The sequence below is a fragment of the Centropristis striata genome, chromosome 14, assembly GCF_030273125.1.
Source record: "Centropristis striata isolate RG_2023a ecotype Rhode Island chromosome 14, C.striata_1.0, whole genome shotgun sequence".
NCBI lineage: Eukaryota > Metazoa > Chordata > Actinopteri > Perciformes > Serranidae > Centropristis > Centropristis striata.
Window position 1 is genome coordinate 25,959,965 of NC_081530.1, and position 15,721 is coordinate 25,975,685.

At 41.7% G+C, this 15,721-nt stretch overlaps 1 protein-coding gene across 2 annotated transcripts in view; it reads left to right on the forward strand.

Moving 5' to 3' along the window:
• jarid2b (jumonji and AT-rich interaction domain containing 2b) overlaps positions 1–15,721 on the forward strand; it is a 120,732-nt gene that overhangs the window by 71,386 nt on the left and 33,625 nt on the right. Inside the window, exons 4-5 of one of the 2 annotated variants that reach the window (XM_059349107.1) lie at positions 13,355–13,424; positions 13,521–13,578. In XM_059349107.1, the coding sequence (XP_059205090.1) occupies positions 13,355–13,424; positions 13,521–13,578 (128 nt within the window). Of the gene's footprint in view, positions 1–13,354; positions 13,579–15,721 lie in introns of both variants that reach the window. The other variant, XM_059349106.1, reaches the window with a different exon arrangement.

Genomic DNA, 15,721 nt, shown 5'->3' on the forward strand with positions numbered 1-15,721 from the left:
CCAAAACAGAAGGGAGGAGCGGTGGCCTGGCTGCTTCCAATTTTTGAGTGAAGAGAAAAGTTTCACACTGTGGAGAGAGGATGAAGGGATAGACGGAGAGGGAAAGACTGGGAGGGGCAGCAGAGAGAGAGAGAGGAAGGGAGAAGCAGAGACAGAAGGACAGGTGCGAGTAATTTTTGGCAGGAAGCGGCCCCCTTTAGAAGTCTTTGAGATCAACTCTGTGTTTGCCTTCCCATGCTCCTGAGATTGGTGGAGAGACTGGCAGCACTTCCCCGCAAACATGCCAGCTCATTGTAGCCCTCTCCTACCAGCATGACCATATTCTCCAAATGGGGTTCCCCTGCCAACACTGGGATCTACACACACACACACACACACACACACACACACACTATTCATAACCCCACACAGTCTCATCTTCACTGCCATGGTTTACTGACCTAGTTATATTCCCGCAACTCTTTTCCTCTCCTGCGATGATTTAGGTTGAAGAGTGTTTTATTTACCAACCACAGAGGTATCAAGACAAGTCCCAGAACAGGCTTTTAAATGTTTTGTTTTTTAACTTTTTAGTTGTTGCCTTGGCTAATACAGGTAGCCTTATTGTTTGCATGTATGATCCAACAGTCGTGTTGTTTTGCCGTTGGATGCTTTGGTGTTACCCCTGAAGGAAGTCTTCAGTTCAGTCGTAAAACACTCAGCTGCCAGAGGAGCTTCTTCTCCAACAAGCTGTCATAAATTTGGCATTTAGTCAGCATGTTGTAAATCTTGTAAAGTCATAAATTGAATGAGTAAATCATTCACTGGCTTTCATTGGTATTTTATTTTGCTGCTCTCACTGGTACGATCTAAACACTGCTTCAGTAAGTGGGGTTTTTCTTTACATGATTGAAGGCATTTTTGTGCCATGACTGTCTTTACTTCTATAGAAACTTTTAATTTGTGTTAGAAAAAAAAATCTAGTAGTCTTTTTGTAGCCCACTTATGCCATTTTACTTACTTTTTTTGGTATTAGTACTTACAGTAGTAGTACAAGTTAATTTTGTGCAGAATGTCCATGTCTCACTAATGATGATTCTTTCTGACCAGTAAGTGGTCTACAGTGTTTTAATGCCATCTAGTATCATCTTAGCTCGCTCTGAACCTCGACCGGAGTGTTATTAGAGAAAATACCAGCTACTATCCACCATTTTTGCCAACTGAAAACCAAAAAATAGCGAGTAGAGTCGAGTCCAGCTGTACCATGCTGTGAAAAATGTGATTTGAGATTTTAAGAACCTCGGATGAAATCAGAAGCAGGAAAACAAGATCCTGATGCATCTTATCTCCGCTCGTCTTTTAATGTTTACAAGAGGTTTTCATGCCGTTGCCTCCGGCTGAGAGTTTAACTGTGTGTGAGTTTAAAAGAAGACAAACTCTGCAAAAGTGTGTGTGTGGATCAAAAGTTGAGTGGACCCTCTTAAACAGACTTCTTAACTTAATTTCGACATTCTCTCTCTCCGTCCCTCTTTTCGGTGTCTCCATTTTCCCTCTCTCTCTCTTCACTGAACCCCACTTTTGGCTCTCTTTGAATCTGCTCTCTCTGTTGTCTCAGCCAAGACACACACTCACACACTCAGCTGCTGCCGCTTGTTTTGTTTCGACTTAATGAATGCCAAGTGTGTACACACACAGAGACACACACGCACGTACACACACACACACACTTGTCTTGTCTAGCGTAACCAATGACTCTTGTCAGTAATGCATAATCACCATTTCCATTTATGAGGGATTACATGCATGTGCGCGCAGGCCTGCACGCACACACTGCAAATGTGTGTGTTAATAGAGGGCCATAATGTGTCTATTGATTTACTTTAGATGGTATTGTGTGGAAACCTACATGCAGTGCACCACCTAGCTGTACTACTGACACCTAATGCTGTATTCATGGATAGTGGAGCACGCACAAATAAACTGGCATACATTGACAAAGCTGGACAGATAGTCCTCTCAGCTTTTAGCCAATTAGAATGGCATGTTTGGTTTTGCAGTCAAACAGTGGCTTGTGTGCCTTTAAGGAAAAAAAGAAAGACATTTGGAACAGCTTAAATACTGTTTCTGTGCTTATTCCAGTCCTGTTTAAATTGTCCCTCTTTGTTTTTACTCTCCGTCTTTCACTGTCAGTGACTCACCCCTGCATGTCAGCGTGTCAGTCTCCAAAATCTCCTCTAAACTCTCCTCTCATTGTCGCTGGCTGCAGCTTTATGAAAGCCTTCCGCTCCGCTGAAATGGCAGGGTGAAGGAGTATTAACCATCCACCGCAGTGCATAATGTCACTCAGCGCACAGACTCGCTCCCATAATCACTGTCAAATCCAAGTGCTAGCGTTGTGATTGTAGCGCAGATTAACCATGTTACAACTGGTTTGCATGGGGATTCTTGACGACAAATGGTTGACAGATTTTGTTGTACATTGTCATTTTTGTATGCGTAGCAGTTGGGGTTGCTGCCATCCTAAAGTCAGAAAAGTCTTTTAATAGCGTGCATCTTTTTTTAGCTGCAAAAATATCTATTGTAAGCCAGGCTGTGAGGATGACTCAGAATACTGTGTCAGTGTATTAAAAAAGATGACTCTGAATACTTCATCAATATATTAGAATGACTATGACTTTCATATATATATTCTGAAACCACTCTCAAATTGTATGTCATGTTATGTTTTCCAGTACAAGACAAAGTGTTCCTTTTAAAGGTAGCTGGAAATAGCCAAAGGCAAGCAGCCCTCCACCATGCTGTGCTATTAAAGTGAGAGCTCAGTTGGAAATTGCGTGGAAAGAAGAATGTTACAGAAGTGTAGCACCAGGTGCTCTGCTGAATAGTGTAGTGACCCATCGAAAGGGTCAGTCTTGTCATCTCAACTTGGGAATCTGCCGTAAATTGGAGTCAGTGTTTACAAGTCTTGCACATCTGTGCTCTTGTCGTCTTCACTATCATTGCAGCCGGGGATTGTAAGGGAATGTAAGTGCACTGTAGCAGCAATTCTTACCTATATATAGTTAAGTTGTGACATCACAAAATTAAAGAAGTCCTATTTTCTAATTCTTTCCCAGTATTATTATAGCACCAAGACCTGCTTTATATCTGCATTAAATTAATGATAATTCATGTTCACCATCCTGTTAATACATTTATTTTATTTAAGCCTAACTGTACTCCACTTGTCCCAGTTCCTTTTGTTTGAGAAATGGTCTCCTCTGTTTCTAGCCCCTAGGCCTTAAGTCCGCTCAAGGTCTCTGAAGGTCTACATACAGGGCCCTGGCTTAATTAGACTGATTGCTAATTACATACAGAACCATCTCTGATGTTTATTGACCTAATCGGGCTGTGGTCAGCTACTCCCAGGGGTGACTAAGGAGAACTGCAAGGTCAGAGGTCACGGGGTTTGAGTTCAGCATGTGTTGTGAAAGGGTGAGGGGGGTGAGGGGTGGTAAATAGCCCTGAGCAGTGGACCTTGACTGCTAACAAAGCCAACAGTTAAGTGCAGTGTTTTTATCTTTTCTCTCTGGCCATGAGGGAAAAGGAAACAGAGCAGGAAGCGATGTTTCATTCTTTTTTTTATGGCGTGTAATTTACCCCGAATTCAACCTCAAACCTCTTGCTACATCTGGACGAAGCTCTGTCGGTGTTTTGAAGTTGTTTTAGTGTTGTTTAGCTTAAGCACAGCGCCACGCTGTACATTAGCATTTTTAAGGTGACAAAGGGGACAATGGCTGACTTCCACCTGACCTAATATAGTATTTATATATTCACAGAGATACAGCTTAGCTTGATCTATTGTCAAGATGTCTTTTCTCTCCACATCTGCCTATCAGGCCATCTCCCCTCTCATCATTTCATTCAATAAAAAAAGAAGGGGCAGAGTGAAAAGCCAAGGTTATATTTAAATATGCACACAGGCCTTGCTGTATCTTTTATCTCAAATGAATATTAGCCTTATTGTGTCTGCTGGAAGCATATAGCTGTCACAGCTGAACCGGGGCAGACGAGCACATACACTATCACACCTCTGAATAACACACACTACCATTTATCTTGATGTCAGCGCAATGCAGTTGAGCGTAAAACCATATGCTGACAAAATATACAGAAATACTGTAGTATATACATCACTATCATGGCTATCAAGACCCGTCCCGGAGGACTACAGTGTGTACTTTTTGGCCCAATATAGTGAGCAGTGAGTGGACTTCTGTGTGCATATTTGTCCTCTCAGCTGCCTGAGCTCATTGTGTTTATTTGTGCTTGGCGTGCACATGCTCACTGTGTAAGCGTCTTGGGTGTGGGCGGGGGCTGTTTGCATATGAGAAGGTCACGAGGTCAGTGGGTCAGTTCACTGCAGTGCCACCCCTCTCCTAAATGCATGGAGACAGAAAAGCAATAAACACATTGAGTAAGGTGAGTGTTCAGTTACAAATGTTTAGTTTCCCCAATGCAAACCCTAAAACACATAAAATGTCAGTGTAGTCTTTTACAAAAAAGGTTTTGCACGCTCAAGTAAAATAAATGAGTATGCACTTCTAACCCTGGTAGGACTTGCAGGCTAAATAGTAACATCTGTAAAAGCCAGCTGATTAATTTTCTTGATTATATGCAGGTCTAGAGCTCTTTAACTTGCAGTTAAGGCTGGGCGATATGGCCAAAATCTTCTATTTCGATGTGAGGCATTCTAGTCTTAAAGTAAATATATATGACAACATAGTATGTTTTCTGATAAACATACCATGTTACCCTCTTTATGTTAGCAAAACAGCACCTCTATGTTGTTCCAGCTTCCCATTTGCAGTGATGGCAATGTAAAAACCTTGCCCAAATGACGTAAATGGTGCCATTATGCAGTTTAGTCAGTTTTTTCAACATTGCAATGGAAACAATATTACAAAATATATACAGTTGACATTTTTAAATTGTTTTGACAGTATATATCGTCATCACGCCCTGCCCCATTTGCATTGTGCCAAACTAAAGTATATAGTGAATTAACAGATAAATGCAATACAAGCAAAGTTTTTACTCTGTGCTTAAACATAGTCTTGGAGCTTTTTTCTGTTTTATAAACATACTTTATTTCTCATATTCACACACACACGGTGCCAATTACAGTGTGATCATTGCGCGTGTATACACTTTCTTTTCATTCTTTTATCTGCTGATGGATTAGATCCTAACAGACTGCCAGACTACACACACAGAAATAAATATAGATAGAGACATTGATTAAACACATCTTGTGAAGCTTAATCCCTGCATATAAACATTCATACACATTTCACTCTTATGTACATAAACATGTATATCCATGTTGCTCTGATTTGGACAAAAAGGACTTGCCCACACAGACAACAAACACACACACACACACACACACACACACACACACACGCAGAGTCTCACAGAGCCAGCTGCAGTGAGGTAGTCTTTTATCAGGACCATGTGGGCCATCTGGAGCCAATTAATACAGCCCCTAAGGTACAGACTCTGGATCAGTGCTCTTCTCCTCACACAATAACCTTTACCATGGGAGGGAGCACAAAGTCTGACTTGAGCCCAGCCTCATGCCAACATCGATCAAACCTCAGGACACACTGTGGACAAACTCAGACTGATTTAAATTCGCCATGTTTGTGCAAAACGCTGAGAAATATTAGCCAGATTTTGACTGTATGCTGCTGTGTGTATTTACCAAAACAGTTCTGATTACTGAAACGCATTAAACTTGAGTAAATATAAAATTACTCAAGCATATATGCTCGTCAGTTTGCTGTGTCTTCTGACAGTCTAACTGCTTTATGTAAATTTAATGCTGAGAATAATTGTTAAGCTTTTTTTTCCCGGCCTGGCTCACATTCAAACTTTATGATCAAAGCTTGCGTTTTTGCTCTCAGTCTTTCTAGCTATTTGTCTATCTAGTCTGTTCTCATTCTCTTTTTAGTGCTATGTGTGGAGTTTTGGAATGGACACTTTAAAGATAACTATTTTCCAATTAATGCCGCATTCGTGACATCTCTCACTATGGCTCGTATCCAAAGAACTTCACAGTATTAAAAGTGCAGAGTGCTTTAAAAGTCAGAGGCTAAAACATTTGCTTGAATCAACACAGAGAGACTTCTAGCTCATGTTCTCCTCGCCGGCGTTATCCAAATATCAGGTTACAGTGGTACAGCAAAGGTCTGAAACCAAACCACAAAGCGACTGCCACACATAACAGCCAAGAGTCTGCTGTGGAGGACCCGGGCATCATCTGCAGGACACAGTGTACAGTATGTGACCTCAGCGCCACAGACACACTCGTTATTAAATACCCTCTCACATTAAGGCGGTCAGTGTCAATTGAAAACTAAAAATAGAATCTGACTTTAAATGTCCATAGCATAAAACCGAAGTATCAGGCTTCGTAACTTTAGAATCAGAAATAAGCTTCCTATCTGGTGTTGATAATTTATTTCAAGCTAGATTTCACCCATTAACACAAATGCCAAAAATACTACAAACGTTTTCTCAAGCTTGAGCAATTAAAACCGAGTCATCTGTAACATGCTGTTAAGTTCAAGCCTCATCAGTGCTTGTATCTCTTTGTTTTTCCCCTCTGCTGCTGTATTACTTGTACATATTGGACTTCATTCATCAATAATTAATATACATAAAGAATTGAAAGATGCTGAGCAAATGAACAGCTCATTCAATAAATCAAACATGCATGGGAGACTGCTTTTTCAACAATCACTCTTGCCTAATTGGCATTTAAAGTATTTTCCTCTGCATCTATTATAAGTGTTTTATTCACAAATGCGTTGATATGCAGTTTAATAAATCAGCTGTTGTCAGGTCTGTACACACAAACACACTTCTGCTTAGTCATCTCGTTTCTTGCACTCTTGCACCCTGCCGATGTGCTCTGGCTGACAGTAAACTGGTTGGAAGGAGTCAGCTGGAGTTGGAAGTTTCTATTTGTGGTCCGCTGCTCCCACACTGACAGCTTTAATGTTATTGACTGAGTGAGAAGGATAAATTCTGTTTTTGCTGGCTTCCTCCGCTGGGAGAGGTCAACGATAAGTGTCAGTCACTGATCAGCGTTCCTGTGGTAGCGAGTGTCAAAAGAACTGAATTTATGAAACAATTTCAATACTTTATTTTCTGCAGTTTCGATACACAGACACAAGAAGCGGTTTCTGCTCTCTCTCCTCTCCAACAGCAAGTTGACACACACCGCTGCAGTGCCCACATAGCCCCGCCTCCCCTGTGCTGCCTTCTTGTCTTATTTGGCCTATTTTAATTTCATAATTGGGTTTTTTGCATGGTGTTAGCCCACTAACCCTTTATCGGGCAAATAACCATATTTTGTACCTTCAGCAGACAGCCGAAATGGGGTCCCCACGGCTCTCCGTGAGGTCATTTCTCCCAGCTGATCAGCAAAGATGAGGCTACGTCGAGATGGTGACACCATGGCATCTGACCAATCAGTATAATAATAATGTAATAATAACTCAATTGACCTCGATTTGCAACATAAAAAAGGAAACCTTTTGAAAAAAGTCACAAGTAAAAGTCTTTAAACATCCTCCAATAACACTTCACAAGAATTTCAATGAGAGCCCTATAAAGGGTGACATATATGTTTAATTACATTTTTCATCCAGATATCTATACATTTCAACATATGTTCTCAAAGTTCTCAAAGAAACTCATCACAGCAGGGTGGATGATACTCGCCACTCATAGCACAAATTAAGATGAACACATGAAGAAGTCCTGCCATCCCAGCAGTTCCCATGGAAACGGCAATCACTGGAAAGGTGTTGATAAGATGGAGAAGAAGAGAGATAGAAGTCTTTGATTGACAGTGTCTGTGTGTGATCTATGTCAACTGTCCACAACTGTGCAGCCTGAGCACACGGTGGTCCGGCTCTGCCTGAGTGAAATGCATTAAATTTGGCTGTAGCTCATCTTTCTCTGTCCCCGTGTCCCTTCATCACCACCTCCTTCCCATTTTTCATCTCACTTCATTTTATGTGTTAGAGGGAAATCACAAATGGCCCTTTATCCTCTCCCTTTCTTCTTCCTCCTTCTTTCGCCTTCGTTCCCGGGATTGCTGGCTGACAGGATCGTCAAATTTTCTCACTCCGTCTCTCCCAGAGATAATCAATGCTCTCGCAGCTATGGTGGCATGTGTAATATTAGACATTAGAGCAGCCCTTTGAAGGGTAGATGGCTGGGGGGTAGCAGGAAGGGATGGAGGGAGGAAGGGATGGATGAAAGGTGGATTAGAAAGGGATGAATGGGGACATCCTGCTGTAATCTCTTTGCTTTTTCTCCCACTATTGGATCTCTGTTTCCTCTTTTCCCTCTCTGCGTCTTTCCAGCCCTCATCTCGGTCTACTTCAATCAGGCCAATCAGTCTAATTTTTCTTATGCAAGACTCACTTACCTGCAATGGCACTGCACCGATGAGTATTCTATAGATCAACACCGTTGGGAACACAGTGTACTCTGGTTTACACACACACACAGGCAGGTCTCCTCTGGGCACACGGAGGGCTAAATCAGAGGCTCATGTTACCACTCAGCCCAAAGCGCAGTGGCAGCACTTACAAAAACATTCATGTCATTGCAAATTGTTCCCATGCTGATTTCTCAATACTTACCTGGTCCTTGGGACTCTGAAGTGTGTGTGTTTGTGCATGTGTGTGTGTGTGTGTCAGCTACACTCGAGCCTTTCTCATCCACGCTTGATCGTCTCCTCATTTGTTGAAACATGTGGCACAGCATTGTTTTCCATGCTCTAATTTCCTGCCGCCCTTAATTGTGATGAAAACAGTCATTCTGTTTTGCCACCTGAGCACTATTTTTTTTTTAAAAGAGCGCTTTCTGTCATGTTTAAGGTAATTACATGATACTGAAGTTGTCGTTTTTCCAATGCAAGGTGATATGGTTTTATTTATCCACTCGGCTGCCTGTAGATTCACTGCCAGGCCCTTCATTATCGCACCATCAGTGAAGCAGATCTGCTTTTATTACCTTTTTATTAGCCTCATCTTTGCTGTTAGCATACCAAAAGAGAAAGAACTGATAATGCAGGAGGAAGTGTACAAGAAGAGAATTTAGTTCAATTACTAGGGATTACCTGTAACCAGAAATGTATTTTCAGGGATTGTTAGACTTTGGGCGAGGCCCCCCACTGCCCTGCCCCTGGCATATCTCCCATGTAAGTTAATAGGTAACAGATAACAGAAGATCGTCCCAGGAAAACCTGAGGCCAGTCTAAAGAGGCTCTGGTTGCCTGTCTAGACAGGATATAGTAAGCACAGAGCTTTATTAGCTCATCTGTCTCTGTCCGTATTCTTTTGCACAGTTGATTGTGCTTTCTGTTGTCAGACTGTCTGTTTTTCTGTGTCAGTTATTCTCTCACTCTCTTTTCAAACAGTTAAAATGATCCTATTCATCGAAGACCAGAGCAGCAAAAAAAAAAAGCCCAGGTTTTAACTTACCAAAGAGGCTTTTATGGAGAGCTCATTCTCTCCTCTGCTTACTATTTAGTAAGTGTTCATAGCACAGCTTAGTCGTCTGCGATATTAAATTGCAGACGATTAAATTTATAGGGTGGTGGGAGGGTTTGGGTGGCTGCACATTTGAACCGTGCATTAGCATAGCAACAGCTACACAGCTGTGCACACTTGCAGGTGTGTCCAACATGACCACAGTAATGTCTATTTAAAAGCGTTGCTGTACAATAATGCATATATGTCCCTTTTATTGAGAATTGGGGGTTGTGGGCAGTGGATTTTTATGGGGAGATAGCAGGTCAACAATAGATGCCACTTGGAAGTGGTGTACATCATCTGAAAGCTGGGGATCCGAAGATTAATTTGAGACGGTGTGTGTTAAGTTGTTCTGGTGAAAATCTCAAAATGACTGAATTAATTCAACCTATTAAGGTGTATAAGTGTTCAGAGCATTAATATATGGCTGTTCGAAGTCTATTTCCATGCTCAGATATGTCCTAAAAGTTGTTGCAACAATGGTTGGGTTGGTTTGATCAAATTTTTATTTTATTTTAAAGAAAAGTATAGGTAGGCATGTGCATGTTTACAAAAATAGATCACAAAAGGAATATTCACATACCTATACATATGCTTATATACAATTGCACGTGAGTAAACAACTAAAATAACAGTTGGGTCGATACCATTTGTTACATACATTTGGTGCCGACTCAGGCAATTACTTTTTGATTTTCAGAATCCCCTCCAGAATATTACATCAATAATATTGGTGTATTTATATTACATCATTACACCAACACCTTTGGAAATCAAAGGAAAAAATCCATCCATGCAGAAGTGTGAAAGCACCAATGTACTCATGCAGTACATCGTACTGACACTGCAAGCTTTTCTGTCCTGTCAATCTTTGAATAGAGAAGTGGGTGAAAAAAAGCAAAATAAATAAGTATGTTAGGAGGATAAAAAGGATATTAGAAAGGGAAGACCTTATGTCTAAATACTAAAATGGATGTGGTGGCATGTTCGTGGTCAAGGTTACCCAACTCTGATTGCCTCATCTCTGCGTACAGTGCGTGCTCTAACTTCTCTCTGTATTTCCTTCCCTCTCCATTGCTATTACCATCTCACATTATATCTTTGCTGGTCTTACAGTCACGCAAACCTCCCTGCTTCTAGTGTCCCTCCCTCCCCATCACTTCATCTCACTGTCTGGCTCTGGCCTCATCCCCCTCACTCTCCATCCCTAGTGGTCAACCCTAAGCAGAGTTGTGTGCGTGCAGACAGAGAAGGTAAATGTTTCATGAGCACACTATACTTGAAGTTGGGTAAGCAAGGGTATTAAGTATGTACTTTGTGTCTTTGCATGTGGAAGTGTTTGTGTATATGTCGAGTCCCTCCAGTCAGGCAATAACAAAAGGCCAGCCTAGCAGACACAATGTGGACGTGTGAAACAGAGGGCTGAGCTTTACCTCACACTTTTTCTCATCCTTTGTCTCTCGAGCTGTTTGTCTCACTCCCCTTGTGTAACTGGCCTTGAATGGGTTTTGATTTTCAACGGTTCATTCACTGCATTTTGTCAGTTTTTGATCACTTCTTTCTGATGTTTTTCTTTCTCCATATGCCCGTCTTTGTCGTGTCCATTCTTATTACTATATTATACTATTCTTATATATACTTCCTTTGCTTTCATCTACAACCCTGCAGCACCATATCTTTAATCTAAAACCACAGCTTCTCTTTTCGCCTTGTGTTAAGTGACACCTGTCCTCATTGTGTTGTTTTGCCTCGGGAATTGTCATGTTCTTTGTTCTGTAATACAAGGGGAAAACATTACATCCTCTATGCACCTAGCTTTTAAGTTAATGTTGAAAAAGGCAGCATTATAATACCTTGTATTCAGTTAAATGAGGGATTACATTTTTCACGGCCACATTTATTTTGAGACTTAAAGTCTGCTGTTTGTGTTTGTAGAGAGAAAATACCTTAAATGGTGAGTGTGGTGGGCCTTTTGGAAACCACCAATCAAAGCCAATTAGCTTTGTGTAAAGGCGGATCCCTTTTGTGCCCTATTGAATCCCAGCTAATAATCTGATCACTGTTATTGGCTTTTGTTTTCTGATTGTAAACAAACTGGGCGTGTGCAAACACTTGTTAGTTCAGTTTTCTCACACCTCGCGTTCAATTGCAGCGCTCGGGAAATGTGCTTGCAATCATCTCTCGATTTTTCACATATTGAGCATACACCTATGTCACGGCAGTAAATTGACACGTTTTTGACACCACGCTGTTCTCTGATTGAAGTGTAATCGGAGCTCTGCACCAAATGCATTGTGGGTGTTCTCCAGACATGATCCTATCTTCCCTTACTTTCAATCCGGTCCGTGGCAAATTGACAAATAATACCAGGATATCACATTGCTTCTCTCACTACTCCTCAACATTTATAGCATGGATCTCTGTTTCTCTCTCTCACACGCTCACACACACACACACACACACACACACACACGGAGCAGCACTAATCGATTGAGGCCACTTGCTGGTTCATGTGACCACTGACAGTCGAGGACTTTTATGGTTTGTGTCTGTTCCTACATTTTAAGTGTGTTTGAGTGCAAGTGTCCACACCCAGGTCTGAGTGTGTGTGTGTGTGTGTGTGTGTGTGTGTGTTTGTGTGTGTGTGTGTGTTGTGAGGGAGGCGTGACAGGTAAGTCCATCGCTTTCTGTCACGTCTTTAATATTCTCCTCCTACCCTTGCCTCCACTGACACACACTGTGAAATAAAGAGAGAAAAGAGACAAGCAGAGAGAAAAATGAGAGAGACATCTCAAAGGCTTTGTGCACTACAGAGGAGGAGGAAAGAGAAGAAGATGGTGGAAAGGTGAGAAGGAAGCAAAAAGAAAGAGAGATAAGAAACTTGAGTTTTCCTGTAGCAGCTTAATTAGCTTTTACTCAGTTTTCAACAAGAATTAAAAAGGCACGACCGTGTGTGTGTATGTGTGAGGACGCATATGTGTCATCTACTCATTTGAAGTCCACACATTCATGCAAACACTGACAATCATGTCACCCAGTGAGTGTTTAGGTGTCTGCACATTCATGTGACACCCACTGTTCACTGAACAAATGTGCAAATGCAAACACATGCAAAGGGGATCAGGTCTTTACTACAGGGTAATTGTTTCAATAATCCACTCTGCAGTGAGACAATAGCCATCTGTAATTAAAAATAGCTGCGTTTCCATCCACCTGTTTTTATGCACATTCTCAATTTGTGCATATGTGTTTAGCTAGCTGCTGTTGCAATGTGAATTCAGTCGGCTTACTGGATCAGCAACTTGTTTCTGTTTAGACCCAGTGTCCCCCTGGCCCTGGAGGCTGTGCTGGTTTGTTGTGGCTGTTGCAGCTAACTTGAGCAAAAGTTTCTGAGTGGCAGGGAGTGTGGAGGTACTGTGGAATGTTCAAACTAGCACATTTTTGAATGGAAAACTTGGTTATTGTAGATAGAGAGTGTGTGTTTAATGGATGTAAAAGAGCAAAAGTGTGATTTTAATTCACTGTGGCACAAACCTGAGACAACATCTGTCTAATCTACACAAGGCTAATATAGTGTTAACTTCTATGTGTGTGTTTTTCATGTTTTTCCTGATGTCTAATTATTATTTTTCTAATTAGATTTTTCTTGCAAAAAAGTCACAAACATAAAAGTTGTAGTGGACCACGGGACACCTCCATGTTTAACTGTATTTTAAAGGGAAAAAAACATATCAGTAACATACTGTCTCCTTTCATTCTTGTTTTCCCTCTACCAGACCTCGGCTTCAGGCTCAGAGGAAGTTTGCCCAGTCGCAGCCCAACTCGCCCAGCACTACACCCGTCAAGGTGGCCGACCCTAGCAGCCTGAACACCGCCCTGGCCACAGTGCCCTCCACATCCCTGTCATCGCTCTCCTCTTCATCCTTGTCCTTGTCTATTCAGGACCTGTCCAGACGCAAGCCCAAGACGGAGGACTTCCTCACCTTCCTTTGCCTCAGAGGTAAGACTCAGCAGAACGGAGCAGATGGAGACATAATTACATGCAGCCCCACAACGGAGGGATGTTGTTGAACAAGAAAGAATCAGATATGTCTCGCTCTTATATAAAAGGTTTTTAAACGGGTCCAGGACACGGGGTCTCTGCGAGAAAGCCAAACTACATATTGCCTCTGAAGCCTGACAACATTGTGCTACTGTTTGGCTGTCTTTGGACAGGCCTGCACAATGTAAGCTTCTAATAGCAAGCTTATGAATACGCCCAGCATTTCCAAGAGCTGTCATGCAGTCCGTGCAGCCCAGTGCTGGTATTGTCAGGCTGAGATGGATTGTCTCATGTATAGGTCTAAAAGGAAACCTGAACTACGGTTAAACACTTTGCTCTGCAGTTTTTATTTTAAGACACATGTGCATTTAAAGATGCACACAAGCAGTTCAAAGTCACATATCGTGAGTTTTGTTAAGTCAGGTTTTGACCCCCCCCTCCCCACACACACACACACACACACACACTCATACGCACACATAACTGCACACACATACTACAAATACTTGCCCAAGGCTAAGATTATCCTGTATTTCATCAGCTTACACATCTCCCCCTCCTTCTTTTCAACAACTATCTGTCTCTTTAACACCCTGCCTATCACCCTCTACCACAACAGCTGTGCGTGCATATAGTACTCGCACAGTCACACACCCCACACTACAAACACCACACAGGTTCATCGACACTATGTAGCACATTCAATGTCAAATGAACTGTAAAAGCCATGGCAGAGTAATTAGCAGTGGAGTTAGTTGTGTATCTGTTGGTGTGTCTCTGTGTGTGTGTGTGCTGCTTTGTTTATCGGGATTGTCTTAACCAGGAAAACTATTTTGGTAAAGGAAAGCAATATTTAAGGCAAGCCTGATGTCACCTTGAATATAAAAGTATGGTCCCACTAATTGCCACACAGTGAGACATACAGCTTACTTATTTTACACTAGTATGGGATCTGTACTCCGTATCGGCCAAAGCCCAGATATCGGCACCAGTATTATGACTGAAGATGTTGGATCTGTGCATCCTGTTAAATCTCTATATTAAAATGACATAATAGAAATAGTTTGCTCCGAGTTTCTGTCGCACAATAACATTCTCTGCTACATGTCCTGCATACAGTATAGACAGACTTGTACGTAAGATGTAAAGCAGTACATTGACCCTTACACACCTCAATAAATCATAAGCTCAACCTTACATTCATGGCTGTCTTAAATCACCGTCTTATGAAATATGAAAGGAGAGAGAGAGTGACACGTTCAAGGCCTGAATAATAAAAAGTTTGAACCGTTTTTTCAAACAACCTTGGTTGTGACTTCTCTTCGCTATCTTCATTTTATCCTTTGTTAAACAGCCCGCTCTCCTTTTCCTTAAACATGTCAGAATTAACTCATTTGGAAGACAAAACCCCCTTGCTTCAGATTAATTTGCTGTTATCATCATTAACCTCTGCCCAATCTAACAAAGTAGGCTAAAGACTCAAGAGAGGCAAATTTAGATTCAAGCCTGTTGGGAGGTGTCGGCTATACGTTGCTGCTCTGACGAGAATAACTCCCATTATGGAATGTCATTTTAACCTCACAGGGCTCATTCGGGAACGTATAATTGGACGTTGCTAAAAATCGACTGAAGCCTTTGGTGCTTTGATTTGCATATATAGGCCAGGATGTTACATAGGCTAATGATATAATGTCCCGTATACTTTGAAGTTTGGGATTATTCTGAGCTCAGGGTGCTAAGCTAACCCCACCCTAACATGTGGAGTGGTAGACTAATGAGGTGTAGGTGGCTGGTCCTGACTCAGTTTTGCTGCTTTCTCTCTTTATAATTAAGGTTAGAAATGGTGCTTTGCAAGGTGATTCCTACAGTCTGCTGTAGGCTACTCTGCTGCACTACTAATGCTAATTTTAGAGCTAGGCTGCTAAGCTAACGATCGAATGGTTTTCCACTGGGCATTTTCCACTCTGCCGCTCCCTGCTTTACTGCTGTATTTATAGACCCAGTTTAGCTCCGTGTGTATATGTATGTGTGTGTCTACTATCCATGCTGCAAGGATGACATTTTCCTGTGCGGGCTTCTTCTGCTCTGTTTTTCCCCTTGG